A 23047-nucleotide genomic window follows, 5' to 3' on the forward strand; every position below is an offset into this window, starting at 1 on the left:
AAACTTGTAACTGTTACTAAGGGACTGTACTACTGTGATAATTGGGGGTGGGGGATGGCAGGAGGGGAAAACAGAACAAGAGAAAAGGAGGGAAAGGGAGGAACTCTTATCTTTGCAAAATTGTATCATGGAAAATAATAATTTAAAAAACCTGCAAAAGTAGAAAGGCAGGGGCAGTGGTAGCCAGTGTCATGTGACCTTGGTGATCAATGTTGAGACAGATTTCTGAGCCAGTATATGCAGGTTGCAAGAGATTTGTTTTATCTTCTTAACAACTAATAGAGTATACTGCAACACCTTACCTTTCACCATGAAAAATGAAAAGAATCTAATGCTTTTGAAAGCATTTCATTTTAAAAAACAAAAGAAAAAGAAAACCACTGACATGAAAAAAGCGTGCATTTAATTTGATGCTTCACAGAAATACATGACCAAAGTTGTGTGCATGGCTTGTCTTTTGGGATGGCCCCAGCTGCTAGGGAAGAAATAAAAATGGAGCCAACAAATGCAATTAAGAAAAAAAAAAATCTCTGAGACACAAGGGAACCCACATGTTCTACTCTAGGAAACATGCAAGTATTACAGAGCGCTCCAGACACAACATGACGCAGGGACAGCGAAAGGCACTGCAACAACGCTTCTTCTACCAGAACTAGAGGTCTAGCAATTGCGGTTTCATAAATGGTGTTGATGAAACAATCTTTATTTTTAACGACTTTAATAGAAATAATTTTAGCACCATCATTAAAGAGAAAATAGCAATAATATTTTTCAGCCCTGCCAATCTCCATTCTTGGAATAATAACAGAAGCATAGCACCTTTTAGTATCTAAAATATAAACAAGAATAGTTAAATCCATCCCAGCTTCTAGAGATGAGGTAGCTCATGCTAAGAAATGTTGGGTCATTTTTTTCCTATGAAAGTTCAAAGGCCAAATGGTCTAATTATCACATTTGAATGAGTTAGCTCCGCAACTATGTGTTTCTGGATGTTTTTCTTCATTATAAGCTTCAGGATGATGAGACTGTATATGTGGAAGAATTTCAACTTTGAGTCTTAGATGCATGTATATAAAGTGGTATGTGTAAATAGTTTTGTATTAAATGCCATCTTAAAAAAGTATGTTAAATGTTTACTCACGTAATTTCTATCTGTATCAATAGGTTATATCAAAAGGGAAAAATGTACTGTTACATTTAATCAAGGATGGAGTTTACATGTATTACTCTTTGTGAAATTTCAGAAGATAAAAGTAACTTATTGGTTTTCCTGAAATTCTTTTGAATATATATTATTTAAAAATTTTCATTTAACAGAAAGTAACTGGTACTTTTGAATACTCTAAAGATTCTGTATAATGGTTATACAATATCAAGACATACATGTGGTTCCAATCACAACATTAAACAATTTGATTTTGCTTTTCATTGTAATCAGGGGGTGAAACAAAAGGGCACAACTTTTGAATTTTAAAATTGCAGCCAAGCAAACTAAACATGTCTTATAGTTTTATATACCCCACTCTTTAAGCTACCTGCCAGGAAGAAGAATTTCCTCATAAACTCTGAATAACCTTTTCATTACACTGATATAAATTGAAGAAAAAGGAGATTTCTTTATTTAATCAGTTTACTTCTTTTTAAAGGTGTTCACTGTCATTGGTCATCTTAAACCTAAATTGCAGTATTGGGAAATATTTTTGATCAATTAAAACTTGAGAATTGTAAGTAAAATAAATATTCTGAAGGATAAGAAGGCCAGGCACTTCAGACCATATGTACAGTGCTGCTGCAGGATCAGCCACTACTTCAAGAGTCTCAGGATCAACTTCAGTCAGAGTTCTTGTCAATGATGGTGGTCGTCATGGATGGTGGTGGTTGCTGTCGGTGCATCTTGGCTTACTTTACATAAAACAAACTGGCCCAATTTCAACGCCAAATTCCTGGTCGGTGCTGCCAACATCCACAGGGGCAATATCTATGATGGGCAAGCGTGCCACGTTCTGTGTTCTGTATTCAAAGACAGTCTTGCCCATATTTCCATTTCGTTTCTGGAATTAAATGGTGCAGTGGTTAATGCTAGCCACATGCATGGTATGCATTTGTTCCATGATTTGAGGACATTTCCTTAGTTCTCTGGCCAGTACCCAAATGATAACTAGTAACATAAATTACCGAAGATTTCTTCTTCACAAATGAAATGATCATTCATAATATTATCTCTTCATTCTATATCTAGATATGCTAATGAGATGTACAAATCAGGAAAAATAGCAGATATTACAGATTGACTATAGAATTTAAAGTTTAGAATTAATGAATTTTAAGCCTGGATTGTAATCCACTACGTTGATAACAGATTGACGGAGAGCTTGCAGAACAGCTGGTATCCAGTCATTTTCTTTTTTGTGTGGAAAAACACTACCCTGCTTTGTGGGTTAGAACTCACTCAAGTTCATTCTGAAGAACAATCAGCAATAAATCGCTTCTGTGCCTACATAGAGGGTAAATTTGCCTCCACTTGTAGATCTCTGACATCTTTCTTATAAAAAATAATGTTTTTCCTCATCTAGGAAGCAATGCACATTAAGAATTACTTACAGAGCAAGTATCATGGAGAACTGTGTATCTGAATCTAGCATTTCCTTCTGCTTTGATTTCTAGGTCATTCGCCCCTTTGAGAATCACAGCTTTCTTCAAACTCTTGGTCTGATCATCCATGTATCCTACACTGTTTTTGCAGATGTAAGTAATGTTCTGGGAGGCTTCTTTTGACAAAAGGCGCAGGAAGGTCATTTGAGTAATTGCTGTGTTGGGTGAATGGTGGTCTCCATAAGTAAACTGGAAAAACAGAGTCATAGATATTGTATTGAATATTTTGATAGTGACTTTCAGAGATGGCAGGTAGGTGGACAGATTTCAAACAAGTCAGCTTTGAAGAGTGTTAGAGGACAAGCTATTCTACCCATGCATATGCAAATATCCTAAAAGTTCTATGAATATTCATAAGAACTTTTGCCCTTATCAGTCCTAACCAAGAAGTGATGAAGTCAGTAATAAAAGTATAGATATTTTTAAAATATGCTTCAGTCACATATCAAAAATAACTCACCATTTTATTGCTAACTATAATTAAATTTTGGAATTAACTGCTGCCATAAAATCTTTTTTAAACTAACTTATACCTGAAGCAACTATGAATTTGGGGCCGATATTGAGTTGAAACAGGCTGAGGCATGCCTGTAAATGCAAGCACCCCATAAAAGCTCTGGGTCATGTCCTGGAAGCGCCTCTTTTAATCCAGCTCCCTGCCAATATATCCAGGAAAGAAGCAGAAGTTGGCTCTCTCTCTCTTTCTCTCCTCTCTCTCTCTCTCTCTCTCCTCTCTCTCTTCTTGCAATTCAGTCTTCAAATGAATAAATAAGTCTTTTTCAAAAGAAATAAAAATTCAGTTTCCATAAACAGAAGTAAATAATCAAAAATAATCTCCAAAGCATTTTTTTTCTATATCTCCACTTTCAGACTTATTTTCAGTGATTTGAGATTCTTACACAATAGTAAGTAAATTACATTTCAATCACTTATACTTAAGTTTTAAAATTCCCTGCTCACTCAATGATGGTAAAGTCCAACACAGTTGCATAAACTCATGTTGGTCTTATTCATGTTAATTCTGAAAATGAATTCTGGGAAAATGTTGAGAGAGCTGAGGTGAGAAGAAAATCTCAGGTTTAAGCTGCCAGAAAGAAGTAGACATATTATAACAGCATGTGGCAAGCCCAGGTAACACGTTAGTCAGTGAACTATAGTAAAAGCATAGGATAAGTTGTGAGTTAGAAAAATGTTCATAGAATCCCTGTCATTACAAATCATGCCTTAAGTTTAAGTAAGACTATAATTTATAGTGATTGCCTCACTTTATCCACATACTGTGTACTAGACAGTACACTGAGCACTTCAAAATTCACACAAAGCCTTGGGATAATGTGCTTTGAATTGACAAAGTTGAAGGTTTTATGACTTTATAATTCTTCAATGAGAAAGTTATAATTCAAAATTTATGCTAATTCAACTCACAGTGAAACATTCCTTGTGTAATAATCATTGTAATTATATTTAATGAGAATAGATAACTGGAAGATAACATGAGAATGGAAAACTGCTCAAAGAATAATAGCACAGTCCTCAATAAAGTAAAATAAAATAATGGAAAGTTGAGAGCACAATTTTAAATAAACATATTCAATTACCTGAGATCCTCTATTCATATCAAGACCATACCAAACAGGCTTATGGTCAGGCAATTTGCTGGCCCACCAGGTTTTACGTGGTATACTGGATGGAATTGCTGAAATACAAGTTTCTCCTGTTTCCATGTTGCAGTAAACTTTGATTGCATCTTCCACAGATCCCTGGTTAGGATCAATCCAATATTCTCCTATTTTCCAAAATAACAATATTTGTTAAATAAAGTCTCAAAAAGATTTTATATCTCCACAAGAATCAACAATGAGTGGCTTTAAGGATGTAAACTCTAAGTACCCTATGAATAGTCCTTAAGGGAAAATCAACTATGAGTGCATTTTGGACATTTTAGAAAGGTTAGTAGCTGTTTCAAGGCATTTTGCCAAATTACATGATTAAGGCTCAAAATATTCACATGAAGAAAGTATTGTACAATTTCTAATTTATATCACCACAAATCATTTTTCTTCTCAAAATCATCAATATTTTAACTCTTGCATGGAAGTGTAACTACCACCATGAAATAAAACTACTAAATAGAATATATCTATTTATCATCTTGCCCTCTAATTTTTCATATAATTGTTTCCAACCATAAGCTTGGTGACATGTCTGTAATATTATCTTTTCTCTACCACTAAACAGAAAGCCAACAATGTCTTTTGGGAACGATTTAGAACATACAATTAGAAACACTAAGTCTCACTCAGCTGGCCAACATTTACTCACCACTTTGCTTTGCGGAATGGCAAAGCCTTAAGTCATCACAAGTACGGGCTGGGTGCTTTTTAGAACCATCAGGGCTGCGCATGGTTTCAATCTGACTACTGAGTGATTTCAACGTGGCATGGACCCCAGGGTCAGTTATGTTTTTGTCATCAGGAGCCGCCTGATCTTCAGTAAATTCTGGAAGAGGATCTGGCATGCTTTCATCATAGTGCCCCATGATGTCTCCAAGTGCAGCTGTCAGGTGGCCAGGGGGACCTGGAGGGCCAGGTGGTCCAGGCTCACCAGGAGGACCCTGGTTAGAGAGAAATCATAAAGACATTAACACGCTGATTTTCACCTTCCTAAATTTGTGACTTTGTGCATAGGGAGTACAGCGCTGGGGTATCTGTGACTCATGGTTTTTTAATACCTAAAGGGCTGGCCTGACAAGCTGTAGCATTCCAAGGATGAGGAATGATGCTATCTTTCCAGGCAACCTGTCTGCAGGCAGCATATGTAGGCATCAAAGCAGAAAACATCTGCTCTGTTGTTCACTTGGCGGACAGAACATCCTTCATGTGAAGAACATGCAGAGTTTGGCTCATCATTGCCAAACTCTTGGGGGCCAAGGTGCTACTACAAAATAAGTATTTTTAAGTATTTATGGACAGAAAAAGAAGGAATGCAGGACAGTTGTGGATGGTGGTTCAATAAAACCATGCGTTAATAGCAAGGAAATATCCACACAAAACTCCAGCAAGAGAGAATTTCCTCCTACTTTGGGTCTTGGGAAAGGGAAGGACAAGAGAGGCCTTTTCCCACACATTAAAGACTGTGAATATCAAAATTCAAAGTACTAACCAAAACATGGACAAAGTCCTCTTCAGACTTTCAATCAAAATAAATAATGCTACTATTTTATTTGGCTAAGACCTAGTGGAATGAGAGGGCAGACAGAGGCCAGGAAGTTGGTCCACTTCATGAATTCTCTTCTACATTGCCCAAGGGAAAAACTTGACAATAGGAATGACTCAGGTGATAAACTGCAGATACACACAGTCCCATGTTGCCAGGAAAGACCTGGGAATCAGATGGCTGGAGTTCTGTGGTGAACATTTGGCCTCATAAAGAAGCACCAGCTGGATGCTCACAAACTCATTCATTATCCAACATTTTATGAATACTAATATGCATATCCCACAGATACTTAGATATTGCCATTTAAAGTATAGCAATGTTTTAATAAATTATAAATACACTTCTAACTTGCTATTTGTTGTCATAGCTTTAGCATTAAGTTGACGCCTGGGGAGCTTGGACCCTGAGTTTATATACAGTAAACAGCCAGTGTTAAAATATTTGAACTAGTCACTATGTGTCTAAGCTCTTGTGTGATTTCTAGGATCAGTTTTCAGGGTTAAGTCTCTTCTCACGAAGCAGCAAAGATATTACTGGATAGAATCCAAGCTATTCAATTCAAAGGCATTTCCAGAGTGCAAACCCTGGTGCTTTACCTCAGGTCCTGCTTCTCCTACACTGCCCCGCACACCAGGAGGTCCAATAGGTCCAAGTGGTCCAGGGTTTCCTTCTTTCCCAGAAGGACCCACTGGGCCTGGAGGACCCTGTAAGAAACCAAGACTGCATTTTAGTTTCTAGGAAGAAAAATGTTACCATATCTTTCTCTAACCAAACAATAAGTTTACATTTGGAATAACTGCAATGAAGTTGAGGTTCATTGTCTTCATGATTTCTGGTACTTTATACTATTCATAATTCAATCACTTGAGAATTTTCCATCATCCTTGTATGTAAAAAGATCACCTGAAGCTAAAAATTTAATGGGTTAGTCAGCCACTTTTTTTTTTGAGGGGGGCGTGTTTACAATAAGATTTTATTATCTGCATATACGTACAGGATTCATAGTGATAACCTGATTTTCCTTTTTCAAATTTTATTTATTTACATAAAGTGAAAAAATTCACACGCAGTGCAATACAGATTTAGGAGCTTATTGATATTTTCTAGTCTATACCTACTTCTGCCCACATTCCTCACCCACCCACCTCCATCCCTCTGTTTTTTTGGTTTTTGGGGGGTTTTTTTTTGGTCTACATTTTACAAACACAAGTTTAACATTTCATTAGGTAAAGATATTAATACCAAGCAAGTTGAAATTATAATAATAAAGAAAAAGATCACAAAACAAAACTGAATGAAACAAAAATTTGCTATTGCTTGGGAGTATATACAAAGGCTATACACAGCAACTAAATTCCAGAATGTTACCCTTATACCTGCAGATTATATTTTTGTACTCTGTGTTTTAGTATCACAGATTAGGGGAAACATATGACTGTTTCATCTTATCTCAGATACTGCAAACTTAGTTAAAAATCCAATCAACTTAGAACAAAAAAATTACAGCTGGGGGCATTTACTATAAGTTTTATTTATATGCATACATTTTAAAATCTCATCGCATTATAGTAAATTTTGTACTATCATTTTTTATTTCATGTGTAATTTCTTTAGAATCTAGACATGAGACATTTTTAAAATAAATATTCCCAATTTTTGTCAACATTTTTCAATTTTCATAAATAATTATGCATGTCCATTGTCTTCTGCACTAATGACATTATAGGCAGCACAAATACAAATGTAAAATTTATAAAAGCTTCAGGTATTGATTTTGTTTTACAATTTGCTTCAAAATAAGCCTTATGCATACTACTTGTGAGAAACTATCATAATTAAATATAAAAGACAAATTAGATCCAACTTCAAAATTCAACTCCTTTATTGGTAGTCATATAATTTCAGCTCAAAAAGTATAAGTTTAATGGAATTTCAAATAAATTCAGAGAAAATTAACAGCAAGCATACTGAAGCCCTAGCTAAGAGCTTTTAATGTCATACCATAAAGTAATATGTCACATTTCATATCTTTGCTTAAAACTAGTTGCTTAATGGATCATCTCATATATTTGCAGTTTGAAAGAACAAGATTGAACTCTACCTTCAATATTAGTAAGGAGCAGGTTAACAAAGGTGCTAGTCATATCTGTAATTTAATTTTTCTTTTCTTTCTTTCTTTTTTTTTTTTTTACTTACTCTTGGGCCAAATGGTCCAGGAATTCCAGCACTACCTTGTTCACCATTTGGACCCTAAGTAGAAATAAAAGTAAAGCTTTGTCAATATATATATATACACCTATGTTGCAACATTCTCATATTTAAACGCACTAGATTGGCGTTAGAAGCATAAACTACTTTATACATGCATCAGTCTAATTGTCTACATGAGTTGACCAATAACAAAAATATGATTTCAGAAGTAAACATACATATAGCTTTTGGCTGTATTTCTTCCCTACGTGCAAATATGGGCAACTACATCAGGTTATTAAGACACACTTTAAAATAAAAATAAGATTTCAAAAGTCCATCTATCTTATAGACAGAACAATGTTCGTGTGTTCATGTCAAGATATCTGTGTGTTTTTACATGGTGGGCAGGAAAGCACTTAGAGGAACGGCTTACCGGAGGGCCTGGAAGTCCCTGGAGACCAGTGAAGCCCCTGTGGCCTTTCTGCCCTCGGTCACCTCTATCCCCATGATCACCTTTGTCTCCACGTGGCCCTTGGGGTCCCTAGAAACAGTCAAGGCATGGACATTACTAGTTGTGACTACAATTCACCATAATTTCATGTTTAACAATTATATTTAGTGCTAATTTTAAATAGTATAGTTCATATGAGTTAACATACTGACATATCTGAATATTATAAGACCTAGGAATTTTGTCTCTTTTTCCCAAGGAAGAGTAGATGACCATTTGAGACACAAATATAATCATTCCTTCCTAAAGATCTGGTTTTCAAATGTTAACCCTACATTTATACTAAAAAGAGGTATTTTTAACTTCTGTATTGTCTGAAATGTTTTTTGAAGACAGTTTTTCAAATATTTGTGAAAATATTGTCAGCATATGCAGATTCTTTTAAATTTTAATGGAAGTACTTTTGCAAATTACCATATTTTACAGGAATTATATATTTACTAAACTTACATATGCCAACAAATTAACCGGATATGAATGTTGAGACTCTATTAAAACATTTTAAAATATTTGAGAAAAAAGCAGAAATGTCATTAAGCTTCTTTCCTCTAAGGAAAACAAAGATTACTTCATGCAAAATACAAGATAAACAGATCTGTAGATAACCATGTATATATGCATATTCATCTAGAGGAACTATATAAGGGAGACTATCATACTGAGAAGGAAGATACAGTGCAGTATGCATCTCTCCTTCTGAATAGATGATGGACTCCCAATGAAACTATTAAATATATCTTGACAATAAAATGCCAGACTCTACTATTGTCTATACCTACAATATCACTTCAAGAGAAGAACGATGGACTTGTGACTGTTACTGAAGGATCATACTGTTGCTTATAATATAAGGGAAGACAGTGTGGTGGGGAAGGTAGAAGGGGAAAACCTGGATCTTATGAAAATGTATCATGAAAAATAAAAATAAATATTAAAAGAAAAGCCCTCCTGGAATCCAGTCCTTTGTAGTAATCTTACAAGTGACCAGAGTGTGGGATCAGCCCAGGTACAAGGACAATTTCCTCTGCCTCTATTGTTTGCCTAAAAATGAACTGAGCCCTTTACCTCTAACCTTGGGAGGCTGACAGAATCACCAAATTCACATGGCTCTGAGGTGAATTTTTCTCTGATTTTCTTTGCCTTTTTTTCATTTGATCCTTTTTCAAAAAAATCTATTTCCTAGTTGTCATGAAGACATCATAGAAGCTTTTTCATTATACAAGTAAGACTAAGTTCAGTAGCTCTTACATATTTTACCTAGCAAGGTAAACTATCAAAACCAATCTTAATGCTTTCATAATGTTACGAAGGCTCCTTAATTTGGGGGATATCCCAAAGTTCTATAACCAAAACTAATCTATATTGGGAAGTACCTATTTATTATATTAGTTATAATTAACTCGATTATGAAAAACTAAAACATCATTTTTGTGACTACTTAGGAATCCATTCACTCTGCTGATATACTATGAAATGATGGTAACTTTGCTAATTCATCTTGAATCTAACCTAAGAATTGTATCATTTAATAATAGGCCACAATTTTAAGCATATAATTTTTATTCATGATTACAGGCCTTCTATAATATGCAGCACAAATAATGACCTATTATTTTTGCTCATAAGAGGTCATTCATTCATGGGCTGTCATGGTGGTTTAGTACGCTAATCCTCAGTCTGCAATGCAAGGACTCCATATGGACACCAGTTTGAGGTCTAGCTGCTCCACTTCCCATCCAGTTCCCTGCTTATGGCCTGGGAAAGTAGCAGAGGATGGAGCATGCCTTTGGGTTCCTTCACCCACATGGGAAACCCAGAAGAAGCTCCTGACTCCTGGCTCCAGATCAGCTCAGCTCTGATCATTGTTGCCATTTTGGGAGTGAACTAGCATGTGAAAGATCTCTCTCTATAGATAGATAGATGATTGATAGATAGATAGATAGATAGATAGATAGATAGATAGATAGAAATATATAAATCTTCCTCTCAAATAAAAATAAGCAAATCTTAAAAAATAAGAGGTGATTCATTCACAAACACCTCTAATAAGAATTAACCTGAAAGTGACTGTAAATAGCAAAACCATCAGGACACAGTAAAGTTTAGTTAGAAAAAATAAATAAATAAAACATGGAATTTGAATAGCACTTTTTCAGAGTTTTAAAATCCACTTGTCCCTGTACTTTTAGAACATTTTATTATTTTGGGAGAAAACTGTGACTTGAAATGTCTTCCCTAGGGGCTGTTGTGATGTGCACCACACATTGGAGTGCCTTAAGTCCTGGCCACTGCATGCCTCTGATAAAGCACCCATTGCCCTCTAGTTTGCCTTGGGGGAAACCAATGACATACTTTCTAGTTTCTTTATAGTCACAAGCTTAACCTGCCACTGAATACAAAATTCAACAAGTAGTAAATAAATTAAAAAAAAAAGAAAAACAGCTGTTCCTCAAGAGTATCAATAAGGGCTAAAAGCAATAATCAAATCTAAGAATATTAAATTTGATCATACATATTACTTAAATATTTTTATTAAAGTCTTCATTGACCATTTTGAAGGAATTCAAAATAAAATTCAGAGCATCTGTGTTAAAATTGCAAAAGCCAATACATGTGCTTATGTTATTTCAAAATAACTTAGAGAAATTAGTATTTTTCAGTTATGTATCTTAAATTTTATTTCTTCTTTGGAAATAGACTGATCACAAGGAAACATACATTTTTTTTTAAGAAAACTAGAAAACTTACAGGTAAGCCACGTTTTCCAGCCCGGCCAGGTGGTCCTACAGGGCCCCGAGAACCCTAGAAGAAGTAGTCACAATTGGCATGCAAAAAAGATCTGCTTATATTATATTGATACATCATATTCAATTCTACGTGTTTGTAATGTGCATGTATTATTCGTAACTGCATCTATGTGTATGTTCTTATGGCTGATTGATACAGGAGGAAGACCAATACATGCAGTAGCAATCTGCTTGCTCTAACTGTAATGACATTTTTATGTCAATTTTATTCATTGGCTTCAGGAAATCATGCTACCTTGGTGTTACTGCAGCATATTATTTGCTTTCACTTTACAAAACAGACACATCAATCAAAGTATTTTTAGATGATGGAAGCCAAAGGATCAGGATTGCCTAATTCCTAGTAGACATTATCTCCTTGCAGACTAGAGGAAAACACGAACCCATAAACTGCTGTTTATCATTCTCTGGAGTCTTAACTCACAGCACATGCATGACTGCATACAGGTCTATATGTAGCTTATAATACATACAGTGGCCAGGGGACTGCCCCTACTCACCGGGTCACCTCTCTGTCCTGCATCTCCCGGGGCACCAACAGGGCCAGGAGTTCCAGGGGCACCCTGAGAACCTGGCAGTCCTGCAGGCCCAGGGTCCCCACGATCACCCTGATGAAAAGAACAAATTTACTCTTTTAACATTTAGCCTCTATATTCATAGTATTCATAATAGAAACATCACCTTTCAACCCTATGATTACTTATTATTTGCTAAGATGTTTTACTTACATTTAACAATAAATAAAACAAAATTGAAAAGACTAAGATTGCTCTTTGCCAATTTTAAATCTCATTTCACCCCTGGTCTCCAACTGCTTACTCCCGCTGTCATGGACTGGTGGGTTATAGAAGTGGTCAACTCTAGAAATCAACATGCTTTCTAGACTAGCAGTCTCCATATTGGAGTGTTAGTAATTTGCATACATGAACAGGTTCCAAAGTATAAAAACAAGGAAAAGTTTAAGGCATACACTTTCATATTTCAATTCTTCGTATATCCTTTCATTAACCACCCTTTGTCACTCCCTTTGTTATTCATGCTTCTCCAATTTCATGAAAGAAAAGTAGGTATCATCATACCATGTATGTGATTATTATGGTGCAATGTCCCAAAGAGAATGACCTCCAAGCTTAAAATTCAGAAATTTTTCTGGAAGCACTGTTCACTTTTGAATAAAACTAGAGGAGACATTATGAAAGGCTGCTCCTTGTTTTAACCACATAACCCAACCATAACAAATATCACTCGTCTTTTTAAATCAGAGATGGGATAATTGTGTTATAAACATATACGACCATAATTATGTCACTTCAGAGACAACTAAATTTTTATTTTCTGACATAAATTGTCTCACTAGACTGATTTGCATTAGCACATAATAAATTAGAGAGGCCAAATTGGCAACTTCCAGCTTTTGAAAATACATTTAAAGCACAGTGTTCATTCAGAATTTAAACGGAATGTGGACCCGTCATGGTGGCCTAGCAGCTAAAGACCTCGCCTTGAACGTGCCAGGATCCCATATGGGCGCCGGTTCTAATCCCGGCAGCTCCAATTCCCATCCAGCTCCCTGCTTGTGGCTTGGGAAAGCAGTTGAGGACGGCCCAAAGCCTTGGGACTCTGCACCCATGTGGGAGACCTGAAAGAAGTTCCTGGTTCCCGGCTTCAGATCAGCTCAGAACCAGCCATTGCGCTCACTTGGGGAGTGAATCATCGGCCGGAAGATCTTCCTCTCTGTCTCTCCTCCTCTATGTATATCTGACTTTGTAATAAAAAAATAATAAATAAATCTTTTTTTAAAAAATAATCTAAACGGAATGAGACCTATTTCAACTATTTAATCTTGTAATTTCAAAAAGGTAATAACTAAAAATGGACATACTGTTTTTAGTTTTCAAAATATTTCAGGGGATCCATCAACAAAACTGTTGAGAACTGCTGCCTTAGGTAGTACAGACCAACAAAAGAAAAGCCAAGATGCCAAGACAATTTACGGTCCCTGAGACTGCAGTACGCACTGAAAACATTTGCTCAGAGATCTCCAAAACCCTTTCTCCACCCTTAGCTCCTTCTTCCACCAGAGTGCCCTTCAGTGCTTATCCTGGGATCAGTTCCTTGGGCATGCTACACAAGTTACAAATGCCCAGGATATCAATCACATTTTAATGTGTGTGGTTAATGTCTTTGCCTTGTATGCACCAAGATCCCATCTGGGCATCGGTTCTAATCCTGGCGGCCCAGCTTCCCATCCAGCTCCCTGCTTGTGGCCTGGGTAAGCAGTCGAGGATGGCCCAAAGCCTTGGGACCCTGCTCCCGCGTGGGAGACCCGGAAGAGCTCCTGGCTCCTGGCTTCAGATTGGCTCTGCTCCAACCATTGCAGTTGCTTGGGGAGTGAACCATTAGACGGAAAATCTTCCTATCTGTTTCTTCTCCTCTCTGTACATCCGCCTTTCCAATAAAAATAAACACATCTTTAAAAAAATGAGGTCCAAAAACTTTGCTCAAGATAATGTAGCCCATTAGTAAATCAAGATTGAAGATCAGGTATACCTGCCTCCAAAGTCTATTCTATTTTATTATTTATTATTATTCTATTTTATTCATGAGCCTGAGAGCAGAAAAGCAATGACATCATGATAGTCTTTAGAGTGAACAATGACAGCTAGTGTGGGACAACTGTGTAACGGCCCAGAGAGCAAGGGAACTCAGGCCAAGTTGGTGATGTGTTCAGTTCAACACATATCTAATTTAAAAGCACAACATGCAAAAGCAAAATAAAATATTTCTGAAACCATACGGTTTCAGTTCCCATATGCCATTCCTTTTAGGGGATGAAGAGAAGAATTCAGATGCCAAACAGCCCTATTTCATCTGTAATATTTTTGCTAATGAATCTGGAGTTTACAACACTCCTTTATATGAAGCCTTTATGCTGCACTGAAGATGAAAGTATTTTGCCTTCTTGCCTTATAATCCTTGTTGAACATTCAAATGCTATTAAGACTTTCGAAAATTATGATCTCATACACAAGGGATTGTTACCATTAGGACAATCAGCTTTACTGGGGCTAAAAAATGATGAGTAGATTTTAATATTATCTGAAATTAAAACCATTTCCGATTTCCATGACTAGATTTTACATTCAGTAGCATTGCTCTTACACGTTCTCCAACAGCACCATCTCTTCCTGGAGTCCCATCATTTCCCGCTGGACCCTGTAATGAGTAATGTCGGAAAATCATCAGCAGAGTGACAGAAAGGAACGTCCTGATAGTCAAAACCTGACAACATCTCTTGCACCTCTTTTCTTTAAATATTAAAATTGGATTTATTGCATTTGAACAAGGTTTCTGTCCCTTCTATCATTCTGAAGTGCTTATAAAATCATTAACATATCTCTATGTAAGTTTTTAACTTCTCATTTACAAAGAGAAGAAAATCCTCAAATATGATCAGCAAAAAACACAACTACATTCTTGTCACTTTACACTTTGTTTCTATTACCAACAAATTATCTGTTCTTATTTATATTTCATATATTAATCCAACTACCAACCTTGGACAATCAACAAAATCAAATAACTATGTTTAAATATCATTTTTTGATACTATTAAAAGCCCTCTGTTTTATTTCTACTTTGTATTTTAGAAGTGTTTTCTACTATTTTATCAAAAATTATTCTGAAAGCCTTTGCTGATTCATTCACTGAAGCATTGAAGGGAGGCTATTTCAAGTTTTTACTTCCCAACCTGCCTGTTCAAAGGCCCAATGAAACATGGCATTTATGTTGACTTTTTAGTTATTGGGAAGTAAACTGATTTCCACCTGCTTTGCCTCTATTCAACTGCTATGAATTTTGTCACTATAAAACTCAGCAATTTGATAAATATATCATTATGGAGTGAAAAAATAAGAACAAACATGAATGAATACGTCCTTTCACCTTTGAAACAATTTGAGAAAGAAAAGCCCTTTATGAAGGTCAGTGCAAAACGTACATCTCATGCCTTTTGGTTTCCATCACCATTTAGCCAACCCTCTGGGGAAGTAGCAGATATCAAATGAAATCTCTGAGAAACTTCCTTAAGGGCAAATGTGCAGTCAGTGTCTAAAGCTAGTTCTAAATGGAATACATTGTTCTTATGACACACTGATGACAAGAAGGCTTTTAGTTTATTTGTTTCTGTTATTTTTCATTGTAATACTCACTTCTGGTCCAGGCTCCCCTACAGGACCATTTGAACCTGGGGGTCCCACAGGCCCAGGTGGACCTTTATCTCCTGTTGCACCAGTTGGTCCGACTTTCCCTGGTGTACCCTAAAATACAAGCATAAACAAGTCAACAGTATAAGGATGCCCATTCCCTTGCTATTTTTACACAGCAAGGAAACCACAAAATCACCCTTTGCCACCATCTCAGATCTGCATTTTGGTTTTCAAAAATATCTAAAATGATTGGTTCTGGCTGCCTTCCTGGAATCAGCAACACTAATCAGTTATACGCATTGCTCTCCACGTCCATTTTGTCTGATTTTATTCTATAGGTCTGTACACTTCCACCTCATGACTGAGACATTCTGCATTCAGATCCTTGAATTACTTTGGCTATTACTGCCTTTAACTTCTACTTTGCTGGAATCAGATTTCTACCTATGCACTTTGCATTTCTAGTATCTTGGGAATCTATTTATGTACATTCCATGTAAAAATACCATCACTTCATCATATACAGCGAATTTTCAGCAGCGAAATTTGATTTCTTCAAAGCAAACATTGAATCAAATTGCTACCCATTCCCCTGGGGATCTGAGATTCTTAAGTACCCTCCTGGGAAGATTTCCTATGGATCCTTTAAAGCTCACCCCACATTTACCTCTCATATTACTTTAGCTCAGCAATTTCTTCTCTTTGATGGTTTAGTGTGAAATATGGATTTTTTTTTCTGTTGTTGTTAAGCATGTTTATTTTAAGAGAGCTCCCTACTCATCAGGAGATTACTCTCATTTCTAGCTCCAAGGAAATTTAATCTTTGAAAGAAAGATGTAACAGTCAGCAAAAATCCATATCCTTATTTTGATTCTGCTCAAGTTTTGGGGTTAAATATTTTCCAGAGACTTTGCAAGGTAGTTAAGCATTCAACATGTTAGACCAAAAGGGTTTTAAGGGCCTCAGGCTGTATAATAGAAGACTGATTAAACCTACCTATTGAGGAAGAAAAAACAATTCTCTCTGCACAACTCAGATGAAGTATAAACCAAAGCAACTACTCACTGCTGGGCCTGGCAGGCCAGGCATGCCCCGCTCTCCACGCTGCCCAGGCATGCCCACGATGCCTCTCTGTCCCGTCGTCCCTGCTGGGCCAGGAGGGCCATCAGGACCCTAATGGTAAGGACAAGCTCTAATTACAAATTTTTCAATCTTTAGAAATATGTTATAGATGGATTATAGCTTCACATCTGACAAGTAAGCTGAAATTCACATAAACACACAAAAAAATCCCTAAACATTATTTAAAGTGGAAACAGCCAATTGGCAGCAAAGGCACTGACAACTAGTGTAAATATTGACTGAGTAAAAGAACTAACTATTCAGAGAAATATTTTTCTATGTCTCAGAAGACAAAACTCTTAAAAATAAAGAAACATCAATTTATCTAAACACAGTATGGAGTCATTTGGATAGTAAATAGTATTGTTTATCAATATGAAAGTTATCTAGAGAGATATATGTATCTTTTCTCAATATAGCACACATCTTGAACAAATATTCTCTTTGGGAAAACGCATTTGATGCTATAGCTATGATACCACTTGGGACTCGTTCTAACCTCCTGCTTATGCACAAACTGGCAGGCGGCAACTGATGGCTCATCTGCTGAGCTGCTCGCCACCCTCATGGACACAGATTGAATCCCTGTGTCTGCCTTTGAATTCCACGCACCTGGCTTTTTAGCCAGCTATTGCACATATTTAGGGAGTGAATCAGTTCATAAAACTCTCTTTCTCCCTCCCCCTTTACCTTCCAAATAAAATAAATTTTTTTAAGTATAGAAATAATTTTGAGGGTTTGCTTTCTGGACACCATATCCATTACCATTGTACTTTTTATATTTAAACATACACTTTTCTCCCAGATTACAGGATTATCAATTCAGAATCTGTAGGGCCTAATGTACTATAGGACTTAGGAATGTACCAGGCATAGTATTTAAATTGTTTCCCTGTGTCAGTAATTATTGTGAATTTCTTTCTGTGAATATCTCAACCAGAGGTGATCTGGAACCCAGACGCCAAACTTACAGGTTGCCCATCTTCTCCTGGGTCTCCTTTGTCTCCTGGGCCACCAGGGGGGCCAGCTGGTCCTCGATCTCCCACTCGCCCATGAGAGCCAGGATCCCCACGAAGACCTGGAGGTCCTTCCTTCCCAGGTTCCCCTATGGGCCCTGCAGGTCCTGGTGCTCCCTAGTATGACGCAGAAAGAAGCATAGAAAGGAGAAAAATGGAAGCTATTTAGAGGGATGGACATAGTGAGCCCAGTCTCAGAGACAGATGCCCAAGCCTCTGGGGTCATTCTTTCATATTAGATCATCAGGCTTTCAGTGATTTAAACAAATCAACATGGAAAAAAACACAGCTATACTTGCATCCCTATGGAACTCTAAATGTAATTTCAAGATAAATCCATTTACATCATGGTCAAAAGAGGGGTACCATTAGCTGGAATTTTCACCTTGACCTAGGACTCTGTTCCAACAATATATTTTATTTTCAGATTTAATCAGACAATGAAAAAATAATGTTTTGTAAGCAAAAGTTACAAAGATGTTGCTAGGGGAAGACAGTAATTATTAGCACATAATGCTCAAAAGAATCATCCCCCAATGTTAAGGTTAAACAAGACTTGTAAATATGTACCTGTAAGAAATACTGAATGACTAAATATGAATTATTTAATAAAATATCACTGTGAATTATTGTGATTCATTGTTAAGCAGGAAAACAAACATTTAAATAAAAGAATATCCAGATGTGTATGCACATGTGTGTGTAATTACTGGACCATCAGTGACTGCAAACACCAGATTGACTTACAGTAGGGCCTGGAGGTCCAACTCTGCCAGCAGAACCAGGAAATCCTGTAGCACCCTATGGATACAACACAGAAAGTTTCAAATAATATGAATTATGTACATGTATTTTTCTAAGAATTAGGCCTTTAGATTGACTCCCATGCTGAAAGTATAATTTTTTTCTGTGTTCTGTTTTTTTCTGAAATTATGTGGATTAATTGGCAGAAAAGGCACAGTAATACTCTACAGAATAAGATTATGCAAAACACTTTTGTATTTTTTATTTATATCTTTATCTGGATATATCATTTCTGTTACCTAGGCCTCCATGATTTCAAAACTGATTTCAACTCAGATCTCTAAGCTAAATGTCATTTTCAGTACTGTCTAGTTGCTATATTACAATTTGTTATTACATTTTCAGAAGATGAATTTTCATATGGCCAGGAATAATAATCTATGTGAAACTAGCTGTGCATAATGCCCAAAGTATCAAACCAACTTACAGGTGGGCCCTGGGTTCCTCGACCACCTTTGAGTCCAGGAACACCGTTAGGACCCTAAGAAGAAAGAAACAACAAAAAAAGGCACACTGTAGTGAAGCAGGTTCAACATGCAATGAGAACATTGAGTATCCAATTGAGATTTCTCGTTGCATTTTAGCTTCACTTACATGAGGGCCAGGGGATCCCGCTAGCCCTTGTGGTCCAGGAGATCCAGCGTCTCCCTTCTGGCCTGGCTCGCCGGGTTCACCTTTCACCCCTGGCTGCCCATCGGGACCCTGCATGTTATTGCATAAATAAGCAATTGGTTACAAAATTACAGACAAGACATTTCACAGTCATGATTACTAATGCCTCCTTTAGTCATATTATTAAATAGTGCTTTATACCCAATATAAAACAACAAAGAAAATGTGTGCTGATGAGATCTTTGAAGAGAGCTATTTCCCACATCCTAGGTAATTCAAACAACTATAGAAGCTCTACAAATAAACATTGATTTGTATTCTTGTTTACAAAAAAAGTATTAAAAGTGAGAATAAGACATTAAAAATTAAAGCTCCTCATTTTTTAAACTTTTATTATACACAATGAGTCCAATTAAATTCATTACTAGGACAACAGGAGTGTTCATATGTAAGTTAGATATTTTCAAATGATACCTGAGGTCCAGCAAAACCCACAGCTCCAGTTGGGCCATTTTCACCACGAGAACCCTAGAAGACACGGATTATCATAACTGTTGCACATTGTTTTAACTGGTGTCAGTATTTTAAAATGTAATTATGTGTAAATCTGGTGTATTTAGAAATGTACTTAGATAATATTAGACATAAGATTGAGGAAGATTCTTAAGAGTGATACCAGGATTTGGATCACAAAGCAAAATCCTAAATTGGAAAGCTTAATGTAGCTTCTTAATTATTTAGTGAACAAGATGCCTACTTAGACTGATAATTTTTTAAACTTGATTAGTGAAGTAAAAGTTACAAGCCAAGAAGTTATAAAATCCTAAAGTACTAAACATGAACACATATACCTCAAAATGGAATGCTGAATTATTTTATTACTCAACCTTAACACTGAAACATATCAAAACATTCCCACTTACAGGATTGCCACGAGAGCCAGGTGGGCCAACTAAACCTCTAGGACCAGGTTCACCCTGGAAAGTAGATATTATATGCTTATTATACAGAACAGCAGCAAAATATAATACAATGGAATAACACAACTGCAAAACATTGGGCAGCGTGTGAAGGTAGTCAATGGAAGGAAATTCTACAATAATCCATCTCAGCTATCATATTTCATAACAGAGATACTTTATGAAAAAGCCAGCATCCAGGCCTCATGATGTCGAATGTCCAGAATTACACTTTGTGACTTACCTTTTCTCCCGTTGGACCTGCAGGACCCGGAGGACCCAAGGGACCTGGAAGACCCTGGCAATCAACAGAAAACAGGCATACTGAGTGGAAGCATGCAAGCATATCTTTCTGTTTAAGCAGGCTAGTAAGCAAACAAAAAGAAGGGGTTATATTGTTGTAGCTTGCCTGTTCTTGCAAATCACTATCACATACTATACAATCTGCATAGTTTCAAGATTTTTCTATCCAGTCTAATACCATCTCCACCAGATTTCCTCCACGTAAAAGTTTTGGTCCAGATCAACTAATAGGTGCACCAAAGTCTTGAAATACTGGCTCTTAATTAATGCCACACACAAAATATTTCCATGTTTCTTGGACAATTAATTTTGATAATATTTATTTTGGAATCTGAGTTGAGATTTAAGAGAATATTTTTTCTCTTTTATGTAGAGATTTACATTTCTAAATCATAATACCATTGAGATGAGAAGGAGTGGCATACTCAAATCTACACTCAGCTGGTGTATTTAGAGTTCCTTTTACTTAGTGCAGAAGAGCTAATTCAGGGGCCTTGCTTGTTCTCCTGGACAGATGATCACAATCTCCAAAGGCTGGACTTGCTTTTGGAAGCCTTTCCAAAACAAGCTCTCTGACATTTGTGTTTTCTCAGTTCATACACAGCCAAAATACTGAGATCATTTAATTTCTGTATGTATTATTGAAGAAACAAAAAAATTGTTTTTAGACTGCATAGTTTTCTCAAGAACATGAGGAAATTATGTTTCTACATTCTCTGGATCTACAGTAGGACAATTTATCCAATGTGCTGCCCTTTAGGACTTAATTAAACAGAACACCACTTTTATACATATATTCCACATAATATTCATATGCAGAAAACGTAACAATGATTTTTTACTTTATTATGATATTGTAGTAAATGCTTTGTTCTGCTTATTTCCTAACATAATGTGTTAACTTCACTATAAAATATACTTGTCATTGCTTATGTACCAATCCTGTTACACTAAATTTTCAAACTTACTCTATGAGCACAATACATTCATATTTGTGATTTCCTCTTAGACTGGCAACACATTATTCCTTCAAACATAGTAGTACTACTTACCATGTGTTTTGGGATATTTGTGATGCAGAATGAAAAAAAAATGTAAGATTTACTTAAACTGCTTTTAAAATATTAAGTCAAATACTTTATTTTATTAAAAGGCAAAAGAGATAGCATATTCATGGTTTTTAAAACTGTCTCACACTCACCTAGATTTATGAGGAAAAAGTAGTGATTACCATTAAGGTAAAACTTTCCTGTGTATCATTATGTTTGCTTAATCAAAATTATGTTGACTCAATGTGTAGAACTAAATTGTGTCTCACTGTGTTCCTGTTTTAATGATACAACCGCTGTTGTTATGGCTCAACATGACAACTGGACATCTAACGGCAAATCATGTCACTTTGAAACTGAATTTATACATCAAACATCGGGAACTTTCCCAGAAAATATTGAGTGTTTGAGACAATGTGACTAAGCATTCTTACATTATGTTATCATCCATCTCCAAAATACATTGTCCTTCTAGTCTGATTATTTTTGGAATTCCAAACGTCTTGTAACTTTGAAGGCCTAAAGCTTATTAAATGAAAATTTCTGACATGACTTTAAACAATGCTTTGGAATCAATGATTCTTCCTTATATACTACTAGTTCAGCTTCTTTATTAATACACTATCGATGATAATTTACCATCCTGTAATATTCTTAGTCCTAAAATCCATCACATTGAGACCTGATTATAACTTTGGTGAATCTACAAACTCTGCTTGCCTGAAGTAGAATGAAACCAAGGCCAGCTTATTAGATCAACATTGTAGCAGAAATAAACATTGTGCGTGAAAGTTGCCCAACAATGACTTTGGTTTTTGGCTAGTTTTTAAAACAGGGTAAGCAAATGTCCATCCACAATTGATCAACACGAAATCTTAAATGTCATCATTTTCCGAGGAAATTTGATTAAATTTTAAAAAGTTTTGGGAAACACATATGACGTTGGATCCCAGACCTGCTACAAAAAGAATGCACCCACTTACTCTTGCTCCATCATTGCCAGCTGTGCCTTCAGCACCTTTCTCTCCTATTCCACCCTGAAAAAAACACACAAAGACCATTTAATTCTACATGTGTGGGGCAGCTTCTTAGAGCAAGGGCTTAATTGTCATGTGTGCAGTCTCTTGAGCATAAAACAGTCTGGCCCTCTGAATTCTCTCAATCACTCTTTACTAGAATTAAGGAATGAAAGACTTGTGATTCAGGTTGGTAGAAATAAAATTCTGCTCAAGAAATGATGATCATTAAGAAGTCTAAAAAGATGAACTTGGAAATGAAAAATAAACAGACTTACTCTGTCACCTTTCGGGCCAGGAGTTCCTGCAATTCCCCTCTCTCCTGGCATACCTTGAAGGCCTGGTGGGCCTGTGTCACCAATAGTCCCAGCTGGCCCTGGACTCCCCTAAAATGAGTAAATACAATGTGACCATACTACTATATTAGGATTAAACACAAGAAGTTGCTCTTTTAATAAGTCAGCAAATGTATATAGACCAATTTACTACTTATATTTTCATTTTGAAAAGCTGTCTGAGTTGTCTGTGAGTTGCATTTTTTTGAAATGGGAACAACAGGTTTGATCTCTCCTTGTT

The 23047-nt window shown here is 36.2% G+C and overlaps 1 protein-coding gene across 1 annotated transcript in view; it reads right to left on the reverse strand.

The window, feature by feature from the left end:
- Positions 1-386: 386 nt before the first annotated feature.
- The window catches only part of COL5A2 (collagen type V alpha 2 chain), a 141373-nt gene continuing 118712 nt past the window's right edge, over positions 387-23047 (reverse strand). Inside the window, exons 34-54 of the mRNA XM_058664710.1 lie at positions 22750-22857; positions 22439-22492; positions 20348-20401; positions 20068-20121; positions 19619-19672; positions 19127-19234; positions 18960-19013; positions 18476-18529; positions 17684-17845; positions 16656-16763; positions 15594-15701; positions 14545-14598; positions 11883-11990; positions 11324-11377; positions 8498-8605; positions 8068-8121; positions 6468-6575; positions 4975-5266; positions 4251-4438; positions 2602-2841; positions 387-2051 (exon numbers count right to left, since the gene is read on the reverse strand). Coding sequence (XP_058520693.1) covers positions 1905-2051; positions 2602-2841; positions 4251-4438; positions 4975-5266; positions 6468-6575; positions 8068-8121; positions 8498-8605; positions 11324-11377; positions 11883-11990; positions 14545-14598; positions 15594-15701; positions 16656-16763; positions 17684-17845; positions 18476-18529; positions 18960-19013; positions 19127-19234; positions 19619-19672; positions 20068-20121; positions 20348-20401; positions 22439-22492; positions 22750-22857 — 2271 coding nt within the window. The 3' untranslated portion in view covers positions 387-1904. The remainder of the gene's footprint in view (positions 2052-2601; positions 2842-4250; positions 4439-4974; positions 5267-6467; positions 6576-8067; positions 8122-8497; positions 8606-11323; positions 11378-11882; positions 11991-14544; positions 14599-15593; positions 15702-16655; positions 16764-17683; positions 17846-18475; positions 18530-18959; positions 19014-19126; positions 19235-19618; positions 19673-20067; positions 20122-20347; positions 20402-22438; positions 22493-22749; positions 22858-23047) is intronic.

The sequence above is a fragment of the Ochotona princeps genome, chromosome 5 (assembly GCF_030435755.1).
Source record: "Ochotona princeps isolate mOchPri1 chromosome 5, mOchPri1.hap1, whole genome shotgun sequence".
NCBI classification, from domain to species: domain Eukaryota; kingdom Metazoa; phylum Chordata; class Mammalia; order Lagomorpha; family Ochotonidae; genus Ochotona; species Ochotona princeps.